The 24499-nt window shown below is 40.0% G+C and overlaps 1 protein-coding gene across 6 annotated transcripts in view; it reads right to left on the bottom strand.

The window, feature by feature from the left end:
- mib2 (MIB E3 ubiquitin protein ligase 2) overlaps positions 1–24499 on the bottom strand; it is a 225266-nt gene that overhangs the window by 76496 nt on the left and 124271 nt on the right. For all 6 annotated transcript variants that reach the window (XM_060851842.1, XM_060851841.1, XM_060851845.1 and 3 more), the window contains one exon: positions 911–1017. In XM_060851842.1, coding sequence (XP_060707825.1) covers positions 911–1017 — 107 coding nt within the window. The remainder of the gene's footprint in view (positions 1–910; positions 1018–24499) is intronic.

The following is a 24499-nucleotide window of genomic DNA, read 5'->3' as shown; positions in this document are numbered from 1 at the left end:
CAACCATCAATACCCAAATCCAATGAGTGAATAAAAAAGGGGTATATTGTGGCCCCAGTTGTAGTTATAGGTTGCTATACTGAATAAGTCCCCTTTACCCAAACTGTTTTCTATTAGTTAGCCAATCCTCCATCAATACCTTAAACATCATGGACTCTTATCTTACAAAGAAGCATTATGTGCAGTATCTTATCAAATGCTTTTTAGAAACCCAAATATACCATATCTGCTGATTACCCTTTATCTATTTTGCTTTTTACCTTAGAATTCTGACAAATTTATCAGGCATAATTTCTTCTTCATGAAACCATGCAAACTCTGCTTTGTCGTAATGTGCTCTAAATTTGTTTCTAAATGCACTGTAATTACACCCTTTATAAAAAAAATAACAATTTTCCCAATGACACAGAGGTCCCCATGTGGTTCACATTCAGAAGGTCATCCAATGGGTTGTCCACAACATACAAGTAGCCTACATCTTCATTTCCATTCATAAAAGTTCAGATTGCACAACAGTATAATTACCTTTAGGTTGCTGAGACAGCATATGTTTAAATGCCACATTGGCAGTTTTATTATGGGAATACCAGCATACAAGTATTACGCACATAGTTTTCTATCATTGCATTTGGCCTTAAGGAACCAGTTCTCTGTTCCAATTTCTAAATGGTCAGACATCCTTGACCAGAAAGCTCAACTGCCATCCTTTGTATCATTAAAAGTCAATAAATATTCTTTATAATTAACATTATTTCCTTTCTTTAAACGAATAACATGGAGAAATGACTGATGTAAAATAAATACATAGGACATGTACAATGGTCAGAGATTCTTCATCAATTAACAAAATAGTTGTCAGCTGCTACTATTGTTTATAATTCAATTGAGCTGACAGAAACAACATGCTCACCATCTTGATTGCCCCAGTCCCAATCCGGTCCTCGAACAACTTTACTGCCTTGGAAGATCCCCTTTAGTACAATCCTTGGTAAATTCTGCCGTGGACCAACAGGAACCCTGCAAACAGAGGAAATACAAAAATAAGAAATCAATGAGCTTGCAATAAAACAAGGGAGTATCACAACTTGCTAAAAGCATATCGATCAATTTCCAAAGCTCCAAGCTTAATTAACACTTGGAATGATAGCATGGTAGAAACCAATTATAAGAAAAATTTAGTTATTTGAATAGTAAGAATGAGAGATCCTCCTGTTATCTTAAATACCTTAATTAAATTATGAACGCGTTATTTGATAATATTGCAAAGTCATCAAAACTTTCTAATGAACTAGTGCCATTTATAGTCTCTTATCACCATAAAATTAAATAGATCTTCAAAAAGCAAATTATCTTTCGGAACTTTCTACTGAACAAATAATTATTCCATATTAAATTTATAGTCAAAGCAAAAGCAAAGGGTACTTTGTCTAGCAGCTTATCTGTTAATTAACAGGTTATAAAATGTGCATATTATTTGCATATGAGAACTTCCATACATTTAAGATTTGGATTTAAAACAGAAATCAGATACAAAGATTCTTAACGTGTAGCATAAATGTTACTATATTTCTCTTCTTACGCCATTGTTTTTCTCTCCTCTTCTGTATAAATGTGGACTTGTTGGGCTGAAGGGCCCTGTTTCCACACTGGAAGGAATGTAATCTAATCAAGTACTACTTTGGGAAGACAGAGCACAAAGTATTTGTGGTCTAAATGGGTTCATGGGTCCCAATCTCTGATACAATCTTAATTGGATTGGTGCAGGTCTCTTGCTGTGGCTTAAGAATGGGGAGCGTCAGGCAGAATGCAGAGATGGCAACTTGGTAATAACAACCATGTTTCCCAGCTGAATTCATGAAAAGTAAATTCTGTCCAGATCAAGGCCAATATCACTGAAAACCTTTGAACAGTTGTGACAGACTGACCATGGCATTCAGGAATGCGTGTATGCAAGGAACAGCAGTAATTATGCTCTGAAAGGAAGATTCAATGCTGTGGAAAAGCAGAGGATTTGTGGAGGTGGGGGTGATTTACAGGACAACACAGGTGGAATCTTGGGTGAGGATCATAGAAAAAGAAATTAATTAATCTCAAAAGTTCAAAAACTAAGACAAAACGATAAGCAATGGGAAAACCTTATTACAACCTTGATTAAACATGGTGATAGTTTTGGTTCCATTCAATAGAAAGAATATTGAAGTTATACAGAGGGTGTAGTGTTGATTCACTAGAATGCTGTTTGGTACATTAGACATTCAAAAAATTTGAAAAATTGTGTCTTTTTTTAAATCAGTACACAACCAACTGAGGCACCATAATAGAAGTGATTGAAATATTAAAAAGATGATAACAGTTGGTTACATCTCACCTTTAAGAGATCTGAAAGGAGGACCATAGATACACGATTTAGAAAAGACAGCAGAATAAACTTGCTAACATGGGGAGTTACGATGAAGAAACTATGGCAACATTCAAGGTTGGACTGGATGAAAGTAAAGGGGGACATGATAACATATGGGGACAGGATATTTAGAACCATTTGTCCATTTGGGGAATAAATACTAATGTAGACTGGTTGGGCCAAAAGGACTGTTGCCATGTTATAACTTATCAACTTTGGAAAAAGTAACAGTAATGTGTGGCTGGCAACACTATTTTTTCATCTCATTGCAGAATTTTGAGCTGGGGGAATAAGTTTCAATCCATTTAGATTGACATATGAATACTTTCAGTTTTGCTTTGTATCACATTTAATGGGCAAAATTCTGATACTCATTTCAGTATTCAAGCACCATCGATATGGTTTTACACGTGACTTGTCAGCAAGACTGACTACACAGTGCATCTTGCACGACAGCACCTCAGTCAAATTCCCAGAACTCTGTCAGCTAGATGTCACACAAGGCTATGATTAATTAGCCCTGTGCAGATTGTGATAATGAATGGGTAAGAACAGAATCAAATTTCAACATGGTATGCTCTGGATGGCAAGAAGGTGCATGACACCTGATTTCTCTCTCTCCTAAAACAAGAACTCAAAACAATTGAAGAAACCTTTGAGCTGGGTTAATTCAATACAGCCCTGAAAGATCTTTATTCTGGAAGGCTAAATGACTCAGTGGATAAACTCCCAGAGCCATCAGGGAACAGTCTCTGAATAGTTATAAATTCTGAGCATTTTATTTACAAGATGAATTGACATCATTGTCACAAATTTATGACGAAGTCCAGAAGGAAAGCAGTTTTGGCCGATCAACCCTCTGCTCCTCAGTAATTGAACTGCTGAGGCTCCTCAAATCCTGACAGCAAAGGCAGTTCTGGTTAACATTACTCCTGACATTGCACAATGTGATGGGTAAAACTGCACAGCAGCTGAGACCTGACAAAGCTCATGCTATGTGAAGCGATGGGGGGAATTCAGAAACTGAGACGGGGCAGTGAGATTATCATGCCATACATTCATAAATCATGGTTTAGTAAAGGCTTCCAAAATAATATGTTCCTAGCTTGTCAAGGTGAAATATAGACAATAACTTTTTCAATTGGAAAACAGTGAATAAGAAACAAATCAGCATACATGCTTAGAGCTAAGAACGAAGAAAGATTCTGAAGAATGGGATAAAAACAGATTAATTTTACAAAGGTACAACCTTAAAATATTTAATTAGTTAAATAGCTAATTTATTGTACACAGGGAAAAGACAGCAGTAAAATGATAAGGGTTTGCTTGATGTTTTACACCATTGGCAGCAGTCACTTTTGTGTGTATGTTTAAATGTAAAAGCAGTCTTCATAAATCCTTCACTAGCCATCAAGATACTGTTATCCTATCTCAGGAATAACACGGTCACACGCACATTAGGTAATATATGACTATCCAAAATGGCAGACATGAAACATAAATGCATTTAGGAAGTTTTGAGAAGATTTATAGTTCAGGGTGAGGTTCTGGATGTAGATTTGCTTTCTGAGCTGGAAGATTCATTTTCAGACGTTTCGTCACCATGCTTTGGCTTCATCAGGAGGCTCACTGAAGATGTCACCTAGTATGGTGACGAAACATCTGAAAATGAACCTTCTAGCTCAGTGAGCAAACCCATATCCGGAACAAATTATTTTAGCATTATATACACCATTATTAGAAATTTTGCATATGCAATAGCCAAATGGCTGTTAGAGGCTTTCACGTGATTTGGTTAGTCTGAAGCAGCTAGCATTGTTGTGGGGCTGTATTCAGGAAAACTAATGCCACAGAATGCCTTCCAGAAGCAAAAGCAGTAAAGCTGCCAAGTGACATCTGGTGTCTAACTCAACTTATTAAAATCGAGGTCTAGTTTGACCAGTATCGGTTATTTTAGAGTAAGACTGCTTTTTAAATCCTGTTTCCCTTCAGGAGCTGTCACAAATTATTATTGACCACCTCAAGGTCCATATTAAGGGACTCTCTCAAACACTGCCACTTCAACCCTTTCGGTCTGAGACTGCCCTCATCCTCTCCAGTCTTAGAATACAGTCATAGAGTCAGACAGCATAGAAACCGACCCTTTGGTCCATGCTGACCAAGTTTCCCAAATCAAAGTAGCACCAATTATCTGCGTTTAGCCTATATCCTTCTAGTCCTTTCTTATTCATGTAACTATACATCTGTCTTTTAAATGTTCTAACTGTAACTGCATTTACGAATACCTCTGGCAGGGTAAAAACAATGACTGCAGATGCTGGAAACCAGATTCTGGATCAGTGGTGCTGGAAGAGCACAGCAGTTCAGGCAGTATCCAAAGTGCAGCGCTGTACTTTGGATGCTGCCTGAACTACTGTGCTCCTACAGCACCACTGATCCAGACTACCTCTGGCAGTTCATTCCACATATGAACCACCCTCTGTGTAAAAAGGTTTCCCCTCAGATACCTTTTAAATCTTTCTCTCACCTTAAAGTCACATCCCCAGCTTTGAACTCACCCACCCCACAGAAAAGACTTGCTATTCATCTTATCAATGCTCGTGATTTTATAAACCTTTCAGAGTCACCCTTTAACCTCCTGTTCTCCAGTGAAAGAAGCCTCAGCCTATTCAGCCTGTCCCTATTATTCAAACTCTCAACTCCAGACAACATCCTCTTAGCCTTCTCCAATTTAATAATATCCTTCCCACAGCAAGGCAACCAGAACTGCACACAGTACTCCAAAACTGGCCTCACCAACATCGTGTACAACCTCAACTTGACAACCAAACTCCTATACTCCATAATCTGACCAAGGAAGGCAAGCATGCTAAATGCTTTCTTAACCAGCCTGTCTACCTGTGACACAACTTTCAATGAACTATGTACCTGAACCCCAAGGTCCCTCTGTTCTACAATGCTCCTGATCCAGATATCTCCAGGCCACTGCACTCAGAGGCCTCTTGCCATCTATTGGCATACATTCCAAACCCCTCCCTGTTTGACAATCCCCACAAGCTGCTGCCCTGCTCAAGTTTTTAGTTCCCTGTTTGCCAGAGTGCTTTGATATCCAACCTTGAGGCAATCACTTACTTGCGAGCTACTACAATGTTCTCAACTACTTCTTCATTCATCTTCCTGGGTTCCTCCCACCACCTAGAGCTCATCAGAATCCGGTTCGAGGCCTAACAGTTAGTCAGGGCTTCTCAGACCCTGCCATTCTCAGTATATGCAATGTGTGAGGGGGAATTGCCAAAAATATGCCAAATTCCCAGGCTGCAGTATTTCCTGGATCCATCATTTTACATTTCTATGTACGGTTTTCCAGCTGACTCATTGGAGAGTCTGAGATGTGATTCTCAGGCTCCTTTGTTTTCCTTATTAAAACAGTCATTTCCCAGAATATGTTCATTAAATATCTCCCTACTTTGCATCTTTCTTTAATTTAGTTTTGATTTGTTTTGGCACTTGCTTTTCTTTCAGGTCAGTGGTTTTGACATTATTAATTGCAGTCAGCTTCCAGCTCATTCATCATCTTCTGTCTTCCTATCCTGGAGGGTTTCACTTGTCGACGATTTGTGATACACCTGTGCCTTAAGATCATGCTATATTTATGCTCTCTCTCTCTCTGCTGTGAAATTCTAAGGAAAACATTACATGAGGCCCAATAGCCTGTAAAGCCCTGATGGGCCCGCTTACAGGTTAACTCAGTCATTCTACTGCTGCTCGAACATTGAGGAGGAATTAAAATAAAAGCAGTATGCCATCATACTATCACCGTGAATTCAGAAATATATCCATTTTACATCTGACAAATCTTGAAATAACTGCCATTTGTTTAACCATCACAACTGCTTGATGCTGCTCAGATCCAGCAAATTAATTTAGTCTAACTTATATTTGGATTCAACAGCATAAATCCTGAAGTGCCGAGGCTGCCATAACACAGCACTCACTGGCCATCCGGCTCTGCTTTGCATTGTTTGGTCCAAGTGTCAAGATTAGAATGGTTCTGTATAAAGGATCAAGATAATGTCATGACATAAAATCTCTGATTGGAAGGATAAATTCCAACTGTTCTGCTTTGTAGTTTAAATATACAGTTATCTACAAAAATAACTGTTTAGTCAATATATCTTTTTGTCTCTTGTTACAGTAAAAGTCTTGAAACATGAAATTTTGTTTCATTATCCTTACAGCTGTTAATTTTTAAAAAAGAAATGCCAACTCAGTTATTGGTGCACAGGCAAATTAACCTTTTAACCCAACTTATCATAACATACATTTTGCAGTTCTGTACATCTGTCTCCACAGATCTCTCTGTTGTAGGGTATCTTGCAAACTTATCAAGTTCATAACCAGTTCTAACTTTTAAGCAGGAAAGAAATAATCCTGGTCAATGGAGTTATTGTTTTCAGCACCTCTCCCTGAATCAGCTAAAACATTCACCCATATTTCTAATTTCCTCATAGGAGTCAAGGAGTTGTACAGAATCGAAACAGACCCTTCGGACCAAACGGTCTATGCCAAGCAGATATCCTAAATTAATCAAATCCCATTTGCCAGCATTGGCCCATATCACTCTAAACTTATACAGATGCCTTTTAAATGCTGTAATTGTACCAGCCTCCATCACCGCTGGCAGCTCAGTCCATACATGCAACACTCTCTGCATGAAAAAGTTGCCCCTTATGTCCCTTCTAAATCTTTCTCCTCTCACCTTAAACCTATACCCTCTAGTTTTGAACTCCCCAAAGGAAAAGACCTTGTCCATGCCCCTTATGATTTTTATAAACTTCTGTAAAATCACCCCTCTGCCTCCAACACTTCAGGGAAAATAGCCCCAGCCTATTTAGCCTCTTCCTATAGCTCAAGTCCTCCAACTCAACAACACCCTTGTAAGTCTTTTCTGAACCCTTTCAAGTTTAACATATTCCCTATAGCAGAGAGATCAGAACTGAATGCAGCATTCCAAACGTAGCCTAACCAATGTCCTGTACAGCTGCAGCATATCATCCCAACTCCTATACACAATGCACTGACCAATAAAGGCAAGCATACCAAACACCACCTTCACCACTGTTGATAAGGCTAAAGATGGCAGGAACTGATAAGTTTAACAATAGGCTGTTATATGAATGGAATTACAGAGGGTCAGTCGACTGCTGAGAGTTAAAACTGCACGAAATCTGTCTCTACCAGATAAGGCATAAATTTGGTCAAAATAGTCAGGATTGGTCACATGTACAGTTAGTTACAAATAAACCACATTCTTAACACAAAGATTTGTGTACAAAGTCTGAAGAAATCCTTTTGTTCAGCAACACTTCGAAGACATATGTTGTAAGAAAGTACCTTATGTCCGGAAGTGTGGTGAAGATGTCAAACAGAGTTTCAGCCTGGCCTGCTGCCAACTCTCCCAGGTAATAACGTTCAGGTTTAGTTACAGGAATCAGGATTGTGAAAGACAGTGATTGATCTAGTAGTTAAAAGTCTATGTTATTTGTTCAAGTACTTAATAAACGAATTGTGTCTCTACTGTATCTTCGTCTATGTACGCTCTGTTGTCTCTCAGAGACGGGCAACATCACCCTATCTATATGTGACTGCATCTTGAAGGAACTATGAACCTCCACCCCAAGATCGCTTTGTTCAGCAACAGTCTCTGGGACTCCACCATTAAGTGTATAAGTCCTGCCCTGGTTTGCCTTTCCAAAGGACAACACCTCACATTTACCTAAATTAAACTCCATCTGCCACTCCTCGGCCCATTGGCTCATCTGATCAAGGTCTCATTGTACTTGGAGGCAACTCCTTCACCATTCAATATACCACCTGCAAGCTTACTATCCATTCCTTCTATATTCACATCCAAGTCATTTACATAAGTGACAAAAAGCAGTGGACCCAGCACCAAATCTTGTGGCACACCACTGGTCACAGTCCCACAGTCCAAAAACAACCCTCCACTGTCACCGTGTCTCCTTCAAACCCATTTTGTATCCAAATGGCTCGGTCTCACTGGATTCCATGTGATCTAACCCCTCTATCGCGTGGAACCTTGTTGAATACCTTGCTGAAGTCCATACAGACAATATACACCGCTCTGGCTTCATCAATCTGGTCACTTCTTCAAAAAAAAACTCAAATCAAGTTAGTGAGAAATGATTTCCCACACATAAAACTAAGTTGACTGGCCCTAATCAATTCTTGCGTTTCCAAATACATATAGATCCTATCCCTGAGAAATCCCTCCAACAATTTACCACGGATGTCAGGCTCACCAGTCTACTGTTCCTGGCTTTTGCCCTGATCATTCTTAAATAATGGCACCACATTAGCCTACCTCTAGTATTTCGGCACCTCACCTGTGGCTATCGATGATATAAAATATCTCAGCAAGGGTCCAGAAATCTCTTCCCTTGCTTCCCACAAAGTTCTAGGGTACAACTGGTCAGGTTCCAGAGGTTTATCCACCTTTATGAGTCTTAAGAAATCAAGCACCAACTCCTCTGTAGCATGGAACTTTTTACAGATATCATTATTTTTCCAAGCTCTCTAGCTTCCAAATTCTTCCCCACAATAAATACTGATACAAAATACTCATTTAGCATCTCACCCATCTCCTACGGTTCCACACTCAGAAGGCTTCGTTGATCTTTAAGGGTCCCTATTCTCTCCAAGTTACTCTTTTGCCCTTAATGATTTTATACAATTTATGAGCACCATGTTCAAACTTGGATTTCAATTTATTTAGTAATTTCCTATTTGAAACCTTGCCAAAGTGTTGTGAAAATTCTAAACAACACTTATGAAATTCGACAACCTATTATATCTTTGAATGCGTCAATGCTAAAGTGGTTTGTTAAGCAGAAATTTCCTCTGTCAGGCTGGTTGGGGTGGGGACTAGATTGGGTTAGGATATCTAGTCAGCGTGGATGGGTTGGACTGAAGGGTCTGTTTTCATGCTGTACATCTCTATGACTCTATAACATTGGCAGTTTTTTTTATTAAGCTACTGCTTTTTAGAATACTCCAGACAACTACGAAATTGCTTACATCACCTGCTAATATTTCACTTACCTGCTTCAGATTGTAACAATGCCAGTCAGATTTTTAAGAACTGTCAGGCAATTATGATTGAAATGACAATGTTGCTGACAGTATACTGAAAGTCTCATTTCAATAGATTTTGTGATTAACAACATTGGACAAGACAACTTGAGAGAGAATTTTGTTATTGGAAGCACCTTTTTTGTCAGGATTTGGAGGATCTTGTGAAGGCACAATCAATGGTACCTCTCCAGTGCTTTGAGGTGCCTGCTATAGGTTGTCCAAATTTCTAAAACACACGGACCGTAGAGATTACTGTTGTCCAGTAAACCATGGTGTGAAATCCTGGTCCTCAAGTACACTGTTCCCTGGTCAGTTGAATATGGAGCTGGTACACTGGAGACAATGATGAAAGGCATTACCTAAGCCTGTCATCTTCAAAAAAACACAGAACAGTCCACACTTTTCAGGATCTTGCTGTGGATATTAATCATCGGGGGTACGTCATTAATCAAGGGGGGGGTACGTCATTAACCATCGGGGGTACGTCATTAATCATCGGGGTTACGTCAACGTGGGAACATCATTAATCAACGGGGGGTACGTCATTAATCAACGGGGGGTACGTCATTAATCATCGGGGGTACGTCATTAATCATCGGGGGTACGTCAACAAGGGTACGTCATTAATCAACAGGGGTACGTTTTTTGCTGTGGAAGCCAATGAATCAGACCTTAGTTTTATGAATGTTTAGTAAAAGGGCAATTCATTTCAAGCCCCTATGCTTAACAAAACTTTAGAATCATAGAACCTCTACAGTGTGGAAACAGGCCATTTGGGCCCAAGTCTCTAGACTCACCAATCTGTTCGATGAAACACCATAATAACAAAGTCAGAGTCATATAGCACAGAAACAGACCTTTTGGTTCAACATGTCCATGCTGACTCGGTATCCCACACTGAACTAGTCCCATTTGTCTGTGTTTGGTCCATATTCCTCTAAACCTTGTCTATTCATCTACCTGTCTAAACGCCTTTTCTAATTGCCTCTACAACTTCCTCTGACAGCTCATTCCATGCACACATCACGCTGCATGTGAGAAAAAGGTTCCCCTCAGGTCCCTTTTAAATCTTTCCGCTCTCACCTTAAGCCTATGCCCTCCAGTTTTCCACCCTGGGGAAAATTCTTTAACTATTCACTTTAGATTAGATTACTTGATTAGATTAGATTACTTACAGTGTGGAAACAGGCCCTTCGGCCCAACAAGTCCACAACGACCCGCCGAAGCGCAACCCACCCATACCCCTACATTTACCCCTTACCTAACACTACGGGCAATTTAGCATGGCCAATTCACCTGACCCGCACATCTTTGGACTGTGGGAGGAAATCGGAGCACCCGGAGGAAACCCACGCAGACACGGGGAGAACATGCAAACTCCACACAGTCAGTTGCCTGAGTCGGGAATTGAACCTGGGTCTCAGGTGCTGTGAGGCACCATCTAACCACAATCATCATCTAACCACTGTGCCACCGTGCTGCCCACGATTATGCTCATGATTTTATAAACCTCTTTAAGATCATCCCTCAGCCTCTCATGTTCCAGGGAAAAAAATCCTAGCCTAACCAGCCTCTCCTTATCCTCAAACCTTTCAGTCCCAGCAACATCATTGCAATTTGTTCTGCATCCTTTCTAGCTGAAGGACATCCTTCCTATTGTAGGGTGACCAGAATTTTACGCAGTATCACTAAAGTGGCCTCACTAATTTCTTGACCCGATTCATGCCACAGGGGGGCACTAGCACAATACATGAGAGATACTAGCAGCATCTAGTGGAAAATATTACATATAACAATGCAATATAAAACAGAATGTTTGGCAAGTGAGCTTGTGTCAGGGTTTTATCTGAAACGTAGTGAAATATCACGCCTACACTGGTTTCTCCCAAGAGATGTGAGATAAAATGATAATTTGAAATGATTCAAATGATAACAACTAGGATTTCTCTCCCTCCCTGCTGCCAAGTATCCATTTAGAAGTCCCTCCAAATGAATAAAGAATAAGTCATCAAAAGTGCAATTCTGACCACCAAATACGAATTGTATGTTGAGATATAAAATGCCATGTCATTAAACGAACCTATTTCAAAGATAGTGCCGCTTCCAGCTCCTCTCCCCTATCTTTCATTCAGGCATGGCACTACAACATGCCTGGAAAATTCATCCAATGAAAAAAAATCTTTTCAACTCAAATTTTTCCAATAAGATGTTGCTAACCAACTGGAGTAGACTTCATGCTCCTATTTCTGCTGTCACAATAAATATTTCAACGAATTAGTATAAATACCACCATTTACTTTATAGGAGCTACATCTAGAATGGAAAAGAATCAAAAGTCCACACCCAAAAAGAAAAGAGAAATCTTGTAAAATGATACAGAAAGCCAACTGTGGGCAGCACAGTGAGTGGATGAAGCTGCAGTGGCAAGAAGCCAAGCTGTGATTCGGGCTCAAAAACCTCTTTCCATTTCGCCTTCTAAAAGAAAGCAAAGTAGTCCAGGAAAATCATCTGTCAGATTGCTCTGATCTGCCTTCCACCATTCCCAGAGCAAGAGTCAGAGCCTGTACAGACAGAGAATTAAAGTAAAATGGAAGCATGAAATTATAGATTCAATTTATTTAGATTTAACGTACACAAATGTAAGGACACATTTCATTGTCGTCAATGGTAACATTTGCAATGACAGTTAAATATAAAATTATGAATAATCAATTTGCACTATAATTCTCTGAACTATGTAAGTCACACAATAATGAGTGCAAGCGCAGTGGCACCATCTGTCATGACTGTTTCAGAACAGATGTGATTTGCAGCTTATTCTATTCAGTATGAAGTCAATACTGAAGTCACAAGTAATTACTCAGACAGTTGTATACAGCCCTGAAATTATGGCATGGAACAGTATTGTTGAAGCATGAAATACATTTATCTGAAATGCCCTCTCTCTGTTAATTTTGTTAAGCTGCTGATTCTTCAAAAGGAATTGGGAGTACCCTGATTAAACTGGACAATTTCAAATGTTGATTCAATAGCATCCCAAAGCAACATACATCACATTTGACTTGAGTGCACGCATCTACATTTTGTTAATGCACAACTGATGCATGCAAATCCTATGGGGAGGTCAATAGAGGTGAATTTATTATTTAAATGAATGCATTTGTAAAAGAATTTAGAGATGTTGAAAAGGCAACATCAGTGCTCGTAGAGACATATGTGGTATTGACTTTTATAATATACCCCTTGTCTTTTACAATTGGGAGAAGGAAAGGAGAAACAATTTAATCCTTGCTCCCAAGAACCAATAGCAAGATTGCATTTTATTTATTTTCAGATTTGATTTTATTAATTCTTTTGACAAATCATTTAAAGTAAAATCATCTCAATGACATAAATTAGTTAATGGACAATTATATTTTAAAGACGTAATTCACAAACTAAATGCCAAGAAATTTAACAAGATGGGGTCAATATTCTGGATAGGATAGAAAGCCTTATTCAAAGTCTAGTTTCAAACCAGGGATCATGGACATTCAATTCATGTAAAACATAGTTAAGTTTAATTTTTAAAATTTAAATTATACTTCTAAAAGAAAGTTCTGACCTAGAGTTTAAAGATGTAATTTATATTGGAATTCTTGTTTTGTATAATAGGTATGGAACTCTTGTTTAGTATGATCGGTACATAATATTTCTGCCTTAAATTAAGTTTCACAGACCAACTATTTTCAATGACTTCTGCAAAATGAATCTACCCTCCCCCTAGACAAATAAATTCAGCTCTGATAATTTCAAACATATGATAACAGAATCAATACACTTATTGCCAAAATGCAAAAGATTCATAGCTGAGTAAATATCATAATGATCACTAACGCATTTGTGAATTTTAGCTGGTTGATTAGTATTTCAGCCTGCACGAAACTCCTCCCTGTTATGACTACTGGGGTTTAGGAGGGATAAGATTAATTATTAAAATTCATGAACAACCCACATAATTAACCTGCCACATAGCAGCCTGCGCCATGTTTACAGCTCCCAGCTTCTCAGTGTTGACTGGCAGGAAGTTCAACACACAGTCTGACAATGTCAGGCAGGAAATGCTAATGAGATCCTGTCAATAATGCCATATAACCACCAAGTCTCCAGGCTATCAGAGTTTTCTTTCTACTGCACTCTCCTGTATGTTTCCACATCCCCTCGTCAACATCAGTTCATCACAGTCATAGTCTCTTTATTTTGATAAGCTTATAGGGTAGTCAGCTTTTACTCCTGTTGAACATCATTAAGAGTCATCAAGCAAGTCATACGCTCCCAACTGGATCTTATTCTAAAGTACGTCGATCTGACATATACAGAACTCCATAACAAATTTCACTCACCATACAAAAGCACATGATTGCAGCACAAATTGACAAACAGCTCAGGGGAATTACAAAGCTACTTTCTGTAAGTAGAGAGGTAAGGTTGTCTGACCTGATTTAAAAAAACTCAAGATAAGCCATATCCCTGCATCGGTTGATTCCCGAACAGAAACTAACAGCATTCCTTTTGTCTCACTTTAAATTACAGGTGCTTGAAATCTTCTGTGGAGTCTTTAAGTGTAGTTGAATTCATTTTTATAAATGACTGCAATTTGCATTCATTCATCACCTCCACTTTCATGATGAATGCCTTTGCAGATAGGTTAGGATTCATTATATTTCAAATGATTTTGTTCAGTAACATCTTGAATGCAAATAGAAAGTATGTGTATAATAACATTCAACAATACACACATGCTCAGGGCTCTAGTTTCACCCAAATGAATCAAAAAGTAATATTATCAAACAAGGAGTATGCAAGATTGAACTTGTAATTTAGTTTTGCTGCTTAACACAATTATTTTAATTCTCATAACAAATAGCAAGAACTAAATTAATTGAACTCAGACAAGGTAGTCCAATTCTTCTGGAAGTTTTCATTGTTAGTGCCCTGAAAACTAAATTATTTCTTTGCTCCTTTTCAGTAGCTGTAACACTATTCTGCATTCTGCTCCTTTATCCTGAGGTGCTTGTTTGAGTTTGATTTGTCTGGTTTGCATACAAAATACTACTTTGCACTGAATCTCAGTACATGTGACAATGAATCAAAATCAAATTAAAATCAATAATTATTTTATGCCATCTCTTTGGTTTCTCCATCTGGATGGTTAGTGAAAGACAGGTCATTCCCATTATCAGTTAGATTACAACTTGGTGCTTGTGGGAAATTTCTGACAATGATGTCATCTACCAAATGAATTTGACAGTCTGCTCAGAAAATCATCGGCAGCTTTCACCATCTCCCTTCCAGGCAGGGCCTCTGTCCTTGAAAAACATCACCTGATGGACTTGTGGTCAAACATGTTTATCTGCATAAACTTCTCTACAAGAGACAGTGGTATGGCCTCAACAGTAAAGTGGCCACATCCATCTCTGCAACACCAGGGACAAATAGAGCCTCAGCAGCTAGTGACACTTTGGTATCTGCATCCAAAGGGTGTGCACAAAGGTCAATGCAGCAATACAAAAGGTAGCCTCTGGGAAGGGCAATTTTTCCTATAGAAACGGTGTGGACTGCAGATACTGGAAAGTCAGAGTCGATAAAGTGTGGAGCTGGAAAAAGGAGAGCAGGTCAAGCAGCATCTGAGTAGGAGAGCATACGTTTCAGGTCAGAACCTTTCAAAGATTCCTACCTGAGACGTGGACTCCCTGCTCTTCAGATGCTGCTCGACTTGCTGTGCTTTTTCCAGCTCCATCAATATCCTTCCTATATCTACTTTGTCAATCCCCTTTTAAGAACCTTATTGAATTGAATTCACTATCACATGCCAAGGCACAGTGAAAAGCTTTATCTTGCGAGCAATATATATTTAAATAGCATTGATAAGTAAATAGTAGGTAAAAGCAGCAAAACCAAAAAAAACACATACAGGTGAATGCAAAGAGTTTGAGTGTCCATTCAATTATCTAACAACAGTAAGGTAGAACCTGTTTTGAAACTGGCTGGTGCATGTGTTCAGGCTTCTGCACCTTCTCCTCGATGGTACAGATTGTAGAAAAACATTGCCAGGGTAAGATGGATCTTTGAGAATGCTGGCGGCCTTTCCTAAAGAGTGGGTCTGGTCGATGGATTCTATAGATGGGAGGTTTGCCTTTGTGATTGTAACTGTCTCCAATCTTCAATGGTACTATTACTATAGTAGGTACTAATACATCCAGACAGAATGCTCTCAATGGTGCACGTGTGTGTGTGAATTGTATCTTGTGTGCGAAACCTCGGGAAAAGAACCCAACATATGGTGGCAGTGGTGGGATTCCATCATACACAGAGGTTCCAGACAGACTGAATAAGCGATCACGAGTGTTGCTTGCATGAGATCGATGGGCCCTAAGATTCACCCTGATCTCTCTCTCTCTAAACTTATCACTACGTTGACCCCTTGTCTCCTGGGGATTGGTGACGGAATCTTTAAGGTAACTCACACACTTTGCACGAAACTAGGTTTTAATTGGGGTTTGAGGCTTCTGGGTTTTGATTGAGGTTCAAGTCACTTGGATTTTAAAAGTGGGGTTAAAGTGCCCTAGGTAAAAGGAGTTTGAAGTCCTATAGACACAGGTTAAGGCTGCAGAGCATTAAAAAATAATGCTAGAAATCAGGAACTTCAAAGAAAAACATCGACAAAATTTGGTACTTCTGAAAGTTATCACCTTTGCTCCCCACACCTCCCCATAGAAGTACTTTTGGTGTGGTATGGTGTCACCAGGAAAAGGGGGAGGAAGTGGAACTGGTCCACTTGAGTCCCAACAGTAAAGTGCATTGACTACTGGGGAAGCTATGTCCGGGTTTTTGTTGTGGGAATCTCAGTTTCTGGACTGTGGACTCGATTAGACGAGTCTTTCTTCCATTGGAAGGGAGTGGCTTGGACTGTGGTGCCATGTGGTCCACTGTGAGGGCATTCTCTTTTTATAAGTGTAAATTCAGCAAGAAGATGTGGAAAAAAAAGCACGAGGAACGCTGAAATTAAGGTTGTACTAATATTTGCGTCGAAAAAGGAAGATTCAATATAAGTTATATCATACTGAAAGTGTTGGATGTTTAACCATTTTGGTTTGTTAAAATACTGGTTCAGAAAGTCCTTTTAAGTAATTATTTTGCCTTATTTGAATTAGGATCTTAATTCAATGTTTTGTGGGCAATGTAATAGGGCAGATTTAGTTTTTACATTCATATTATACAACATTATGCCCTTTCTAAAATTATCAAACATGTAATATTAAAACAAATTGATTGAGGACCTTGAATCCCTGAGTTGTCTGAGATTCTACAATGCCTGTTTAAAAAAAAGATGTCAGTGGTCATGCTTTGGCCAGATGAGAGTATTGTATTGTAATATCTTTGCTGCTGTGTTTTTAAGGCAGAGTGTTCACAAAAAGAAGAGTGTAATTTAATTTTGATGTTTTGTTAAGATTTTAGAGAATATTAGAACTTGGAGCTAAGCTGTTCAAGTTCTTTCAATTATTGTTAAGACTTAATTGGCCCCATTCATACTGCAAATTCAAAGCATATTGAAAAAGGCAGGCACAATTTATTGTAGTGAAATGTATGACTGTCTTCATGCTGATAGCCACCTTGGCAAGGAATGAACGTAAGAGGAAATGCAAAGGTACTTTCAGCACTTAACAGTCTCTAGAATTCCTCCATTCACAGGTAAAGCATACCTTCAAACCACCACCAGCCCCTCCACAACCTGATCCAATGGATTCAATCAGCTCCCCAGTCATGAGCACAAACAATGAAACTAACAATGGTGAAGAGGAGGTCTGTACACTTTTCGTCAGTGGCCTTCCTATGGGCATTAAATCACATGAGCTTTACCTTGTCTTTTGATCTTTTAAGGGATATGAAAGTTCACTGATCAAGCTAACATCACAACAGCCAGTTGGCTTTGTTGCATTTTAGAGCAGAGCGAGAGCAGAAGCAGAAAAGAAGAGTGTTCACCTAGCCTGCTGCTGCGGCTGCAGCTACTGCACTGCACACGCAGATGCGCTGAAGCATCTCCGCAAGTTTTGTTCAGTATTTCAAGGCCCTTATCCAAGAATTCAGATTTCTCCGTGGAGTGATGCAGAAGGACAGACTAGATTTTGTCTTCAGGTTGGACTTTACTGAAGGAGACTTTGGATAACTGGCTCGTTTCCACTTGACTTGAAGGGGATGGAATGGTCACTAAGGACTGTGGATTTAAGAACTTTATTGGTGAACGTATTTTCCATGCGGGAGGATTCTGCAAATTCTATTTACTGCACGGACTAGTAATTGTTTTTGTTATAATCATTGCATGTTGTGTGTCAATTCTTCAAGTGGGTGAGGACAATATTCATGCAGGAATGTGGATGACTCCCACTTCATTTAGACAGCCATTTACTACGACTCTCCTGCTATTATCAAATTAAACACATTCAGTCCCTTCCATTCAGAAATACTTTCATAGCCATCCCCCGAAGCTAGGGCATATCATACCTACATTGTCTTGGAGAATCACTGAGTCAGGAAATGGCTTGCATAATGATTCCCCAGGATTAGGGTATTTACATAATCTCAGAGGATGACCACATCCTCCTATTGTACCTGGAGTAACTTGTGGTTATGGCGGAGGGGGAGGAGTGGCCGGAATACCCGCAAGCATTACCACTGACCTGCATAAAGGGAATACGTTTTCTTTGTATAGGGCCTCTTCGACTGGACTTCATATGCCTGCATGGAGGGCCAAAGGGGATCACCTAACTTGTACAGGCTTTAATAAACTTCAACTGCTTGTAGAGGTTGGTGTGTGCGAATTGCATCTCCTGTATAGAAACCTAGGGAAAAGAACCTAACAACAGCAATGCAGAGCCTGGATCTGATCCATTGATTGTGGGATCATTGAGCTTGGTTGAGAATACACTGCCTCTGCTGTGTGGCATGTAAATAGTCGTGAGCTGTAGCTTCATCAGGTAGACACATTTTAGCTTTCACTGGTGCAGCTCCTGGTATTCTTTACTGAACTCAAATTGATCCCCTACCTCAATGACAATGTTAAAGTAAGGATGTGCCAGGCCATGAGGTTACAGATTGCAGTTCAATACATTTCTGCTGTAGCCGATGGCAATCAACTCATGGATGCATGGTTTTAATTTGCCAGATCTATTCAGAATCTATCCTATTCAGTATGATGGTTAGGGGTCAGTTAGCTGGATAGTTGGTTTGCAATGTAGAGTGATGCAAACAGTGTGGGTTTGATCCCCAAACCTGCTGAGATTACCTTGAACGATTGTCCTTCTCCATCTCTCCCTTTGCCTGGGCTGTGGTGACCCTCAGGTTAAACTATCATCAGTTGACTCTTTCTAATGAGAGCGCAGTCATTTGGTCTTGCAGGACTGTAGCAACTCTACCTTTTTTAGGGTGATACAACGTGACAGAGGGTATCTTCAATGTGTAGATGGGGCTTCATCTCCATAGAGTCTATGTGGTGGTCAATCTGTTCATGACATCCACGGTAAGATACACTGGAGAATGAAATCAAAATGATATCCTCCTTCAGTTAGTCTTCTCACCACCTGCCACACCCCAAATCCATCTGTAGTGGTAATAGCACTCTTGGTGAGGGTCAGAGTCATACAGCACAAAAACAGACCCTTTGGTCCAACCAGTCCATGCCAAACATAATCCCAAACTAAACGAGTCCCATCTTCCTGCCCCTGGCTCATATCCTTCCAAACCCATCCTATTCATGTACTTATCCAAATGTCATTTAATTTTGCCCACATCTAATACTTCCTCAGGAAGTTCATTCCAAATGTGAGTCACCCTCTGTATAAAATATTTGTTCATGTCCTTTTTTTAAATCTCTTGCCTCACCTCAAAAATGCGTCCCCTACTCTTGAAATCCCCAATCCTATGGAAAACACAACCACCATTAACCCTATCTATACCTGCCATGATTTTATAGAGCTCTATAACACCACCTGTCAACCTCCTATGCTCCAGTGAACACAATGCCTCATCATTATCTGTTGCATTCATGGAATGTTGCTTTACGGTTTTGTTAAAATTACTTTAAAAGTCTATGGGCAGTTGCATTCAAGAAAGCAACTCACCACCATCTTCTCAAGGGAAATGAAGAATAGGCAATAAATGTTGACCCAGCGAGTGACACTCATGAAATGAATAAATAAATGAGTAGGGAAAAAAAAAGTGTCCAGTTGATAATGAATCATATTTCATTTAGAGTCATAGAGTCAGAGACGTACAGCACGGAAACAGACCAGTCTGTCCAACTTGTCCATACCAACCACACATCCTGACCTAATCTAGTCCCATTTGCCAGCAGATGGCCCATATCCCTCTAAACCCTTCCTATTCATATACAGAACCTGGTGTTTTTAAAGTGCTGCGATTGTACCGGCTTCCACCACTTTCTCTGGCAGCTCATTCCATACACACACCACCCTCTGCTTGAAAAAGTTGCCCCTTAGGTTTCATATCTTTCCCCTCTCGCCCTAAAACTATACCCTCTAGTTCTGGACTCCCCCACCCCAGGGAAAGACCTTGTCTATTTATCCTATCCATGCCCCTCAGGATTTTAAAAACTTTGAAAGGTCACCCCTCAGCCTCTGACACTCCGGGGAAAACAGCCCCAGCCTGTTCAGCCTCTGTCCATAGCTCAAATCCTCCAACCCTGGCAACATCCTTGTTAGTCTTTTCTGAACCCTTTCACGTTTTACAACATCCTTCCAATAGGAAGCAAGCCAGAATTGCACGCAATATTCCAACAGTGGCCGAAGCAATGTCCTGTACAGCTGCAATATGACCTCCCAACTCCTGCACTCAATGCTCTAACCAATAAAGGAAAGCATACTAAATGCCTTCTTCACTATCCTATCTACCTGCAACTCCACTTTCAAGAAGTTATGAATGTGCACTCCAAGGTCTCTTTGTTCAGTAACATTCCTCAGCACCTTACCATTAAGTGGATAAGTCCTGCTCTGACTTGCTTTTCGAAAATGCAGCATCTCGCATTTATCTAAATGAAACTCCATCTGCCACTTCTCAGCCAATTGGCCCATCTGAACAAGATCCCGTTGTACTCTTAGGTAGCCTTCTTTGCTATCCACTACACCTCCAATTTTGGTGTCATCTGCAAACTTTCTTACTGTACCTATGTTCACATCCAAATCATTTCTATAAATGATAAAAAGTAGAGCACCCAGCGCAGATCCTTGTGGCATACCACCAGTCACAGGCCTCCAGTCTGAAAAGCATCCCTCCACCACCACCCTCTGTCTTCTATCTTCAAGCCAGAAAACTTTCCCCCCCTGATTCACCACTATAGGGCGGTTCAAAAAAAAATTTCACAAATTTTGGAATTTTTAATTTAATATATTTAGTCTTGGTTTTATAGACATTCATCTAAAGCAGAGGGATTCATACTTTGCATTCTATTAAGGAAAATCATTAAAAGGATTATGATTGGCAACTGGTTGAGCTGTACTGAGCCGAAAAGAGTAAGCCAGCTGAACATTAACATAGTAAAGTGATCATTGAATCTAATCGTTTCAGTGACCATATAATTCTAATTATATCCATCAATTTATCTTCCTTGTGCTGTTCGGCTCAGCATCGTGCCCAAATCATTTTCTCCAAGAATGTACAACAATTCATTGTTGTATTAAAAGGTACTGATGAAAAACTACAAGACCTTATTCTATGCCAAGACATACACAACCTTGTCTTGGCAACCACTGCAAGGTATGTCAGGGTGTCGACATGGATACTACCATTACACGTGGGGACACCACCTACCATGTATGCAGCCAATACTCATTGACTCAGCCAATGTTGTCTATCTTATTTGCTACAGGCAAGGATATCCTGAGGCATGGTACATTGGTGAGACCAAGCAGACGCTATGACAACAGATGAATGGACACCGCGTAATCACCAGACAGGGATGTTCCCTCCCAGCTGGGGAACACTTCGGTGGTCAGGGACATTTGGCCTCTGATTTCAGGTGACCATCCTCCGAGGTGGACTTCATGATACACAACAATGCAGAGTGATCGAGCAGAGGCTAATAGCTAAGTTTGGTACTCATGAGGGTGGCCTTAACCAGGACCTTGGGGGTCATGCCACAGTACAGGTAACCCAACAACACTACGCTCTGACATACACACACACTCGCGCAGACCCTCTCTCATACACACGCTGTCTCTCAGATACACTCCCAAGTAGGGGCACACACTTCTCTCTCTCTCTCTCTCACTCACTCTCTCTCACACACACACACACACACACACACACACACACACACACACACACACACGTCTACAGAGCGAATTTGCATTTGCAGATATATTCTATTTTGTTCAAAAAGCATACAATCTGCAGGCTGTCAAACCATGTGACATTTTATAATTTCCTACTTTAGAAATAAAACCAGTCTGACTCAAGATTGGAATACAGACAGACTCTAACCTCAAACCTTTAATGCATTGTCTGAGTGGAGATGTCACTTTTTAAAATAAAATCTTAAGTTATCTTAAGGTATCTTGGGAGCATGCCTTGAATGTAGTTCTGGGATTTACATATTAATGAATCAATACCTGCAACCCATTCTAAAAGGTGAAAGACTTAACACCAATCTAGGGTTTATTCAATATATCATTTCAGTTGCATGACATTATGATCTTTTGCTATAAATTCTGTTTCTTAGGATCCTGCCCCACTAGTTACCTGATGAAGAAGCAGTGCTCTGAAATCTAGTATTTCCAAATAAACCTGTTGGACTATAACCTGGTGTGATTTTAAACTATATTGGTTAAAACAGATGTAGAAGGACAATAGCTCTGGTATTTTGGAAAAAATAACTTCATTAGTGCTGCCTGCTGTAATTTACTTTCAATTGCGTCACCACTCACTGACTGAATTGAGAGCTGCAAAGTTGCACATATCCGCAACTCTGACTTGTGTTTTTACAACCAGATGCAGCATAATTTCATATCAAAGGAGAAACACAGGAAACAGGAAGTAGGCCATTCAGTCCTCAAGGCAACAGTGAGGACTGCAGATGCTGGAGGTCAGAGTTGAGAGTGTGGTGCTGGAAAAGCACAGGTCAGACAGCATCAGAGCAGCAGAAGAATCGACGTTTCGGGTAAAAGCCTAATCCTGATGAAGGGCTTTTGCCCAAAGCATTGATTCTCCTGCTCCTCAAATGTTGTCCGACATGCTGTGCTTTTCCAGCACCACACTCCACCAGTCATTCAAATCAATCATGGCTGATCTCCTATCGCAATATCATTTTCACCACAGTATCCCCTCATCCCTTAACGTCTTTAATATCCATATCTTGATATCCTCTGAGCAGCAATTTTCAAGCTAGAAACATTTACAATATAATAATATTTGCAGGAAACTAGCTCCACATATGAATCAGCCAAACAAACAAAGGTGACCCAGATACTGACAAAGGCTTGCATGATAAGTAGAAACCACATCATTGTAATCTGCTGTCAATGTCAGGAGTAAATGCAGATTTATTATATACACACTGACTGTAGGGCAGCACACAATGTACAGCATGCAGAAGTGACAAAACATACAGGGTACAAATAATAAATGCAAATAAGTACAAATTTTGCAGAGTATTGTTGGACTCATTTAAAATATTACTGGCTTTGATCTTTATATCATCCTTGTCTACACGAATAATACCAGAATCCAGAAGGAGTGCAAAATGCTGTTCCCTTGTTTAAGAAGGAGAAAGTGAGGACTGCAGATGCTGGAGATCAGAGCTGAAAAAGTGTTGCTGGAAAAGCACAGCAGGTCAGGCAGCATCCAAGGAGCAGGAGAATTGACGTTGTTTCGGGCATGAGCCCTTCTTCAGGAAAGAATGGCTCATGCCGGAAACGTCGATTCTCCTGTCCTTGGATGCTGCCTGACCTGCTGTGCTTTTCCAGCAACACTTTTTCAGCCCTTGTTCAAGAAGGGGAGCAGAGATAATCCTGGTAATTATAGACCAGTGAGCCCTACGTTAGTTGTGGGTGAAGTGTTGGAAAACTTTATAAGAGAGAGATTTATAATCATCTCAATAGGAATAAGTTGATTAGAGATAGTCAACACTTTTGTGAAGGATCGATCGTGCCTCCCATATTGAGTTCTTTGAGAAGGTGACTAAGCAGGTGGATGAGGATAAAGTGGGTGATGTGGTGTACATGGATTTCAGTTAGGCATTTGATAAGGTTCTCCATGGTTGGCTACTGCACAAAATACAGAGGTATGGGGTTGAGGGCAATTTAGCGGTTTGGATCAGACATTGGCTAACTGAAAGACAGGGTGGTCGTAGATGGGAAATGTTCAACCTGATGGTGTACTGCAAGGATCTGTTTTGGGTCGACTACTGTTTGTCATTTTTATACATGACCGGGATGAGGGCATAGAAGGATGGATTAGTAAGTTTGCAGACAACACTAAGATTGGTAGAATTGTGGTCAGTGATGAAGGACGTTGTAGGTTACAGGGGGACATAGATAAGCTGCAGAGCTGGGCTAAGTGGTGGCAAATGGAGTTTAATACAGAAAAGTGTGAGGTGATTCACTATGGAAGGACTAATAGCAATGCAAAATACTAGGCTAATTGTAAGATTCTTGGTAGTGTAGATGATCAGAGAGATCTCTGTGTCCAAATATATAGATCCCTCAAAGTTGCCACTAAAGGTTGATAGGTTTGTTAAGAAGGCAAAGTGTGTTAGCTTTTATTGGTAGAAGGAGTGAGTTTCAGAACCATGAGGTCATGCTGCAGCTGTATAAAACTCTGGTGCGGCCGCACTTGGAGTATTGCATGCAGTGCTGGTCACTGCATTATAGGATGGATGTGGAAGCACTGGAA

This window comes from Hemiscyllium ocellatum, chromosome 37, assembly GCF_020745735.1.
Source record: "Hemiscyllium ocellatum isolate sHemOce1 chromosome 37, sHemOce1.pat.X.cur, whole genome shotgun sequence".
NCBI classification, from domain to species: domain Eukaryota; kingdom Metazoa; phylum Chordata; class Chondrichthyes; order Orectolobiformes; family Hemiscylliidae; genus Hemiscyllium; species Hemiscyllium ocellatum.
Note: the sequence above shows the minus strand (reverse complement) of the source record. Positions and strands in the feature narration are given on the sequence as shown.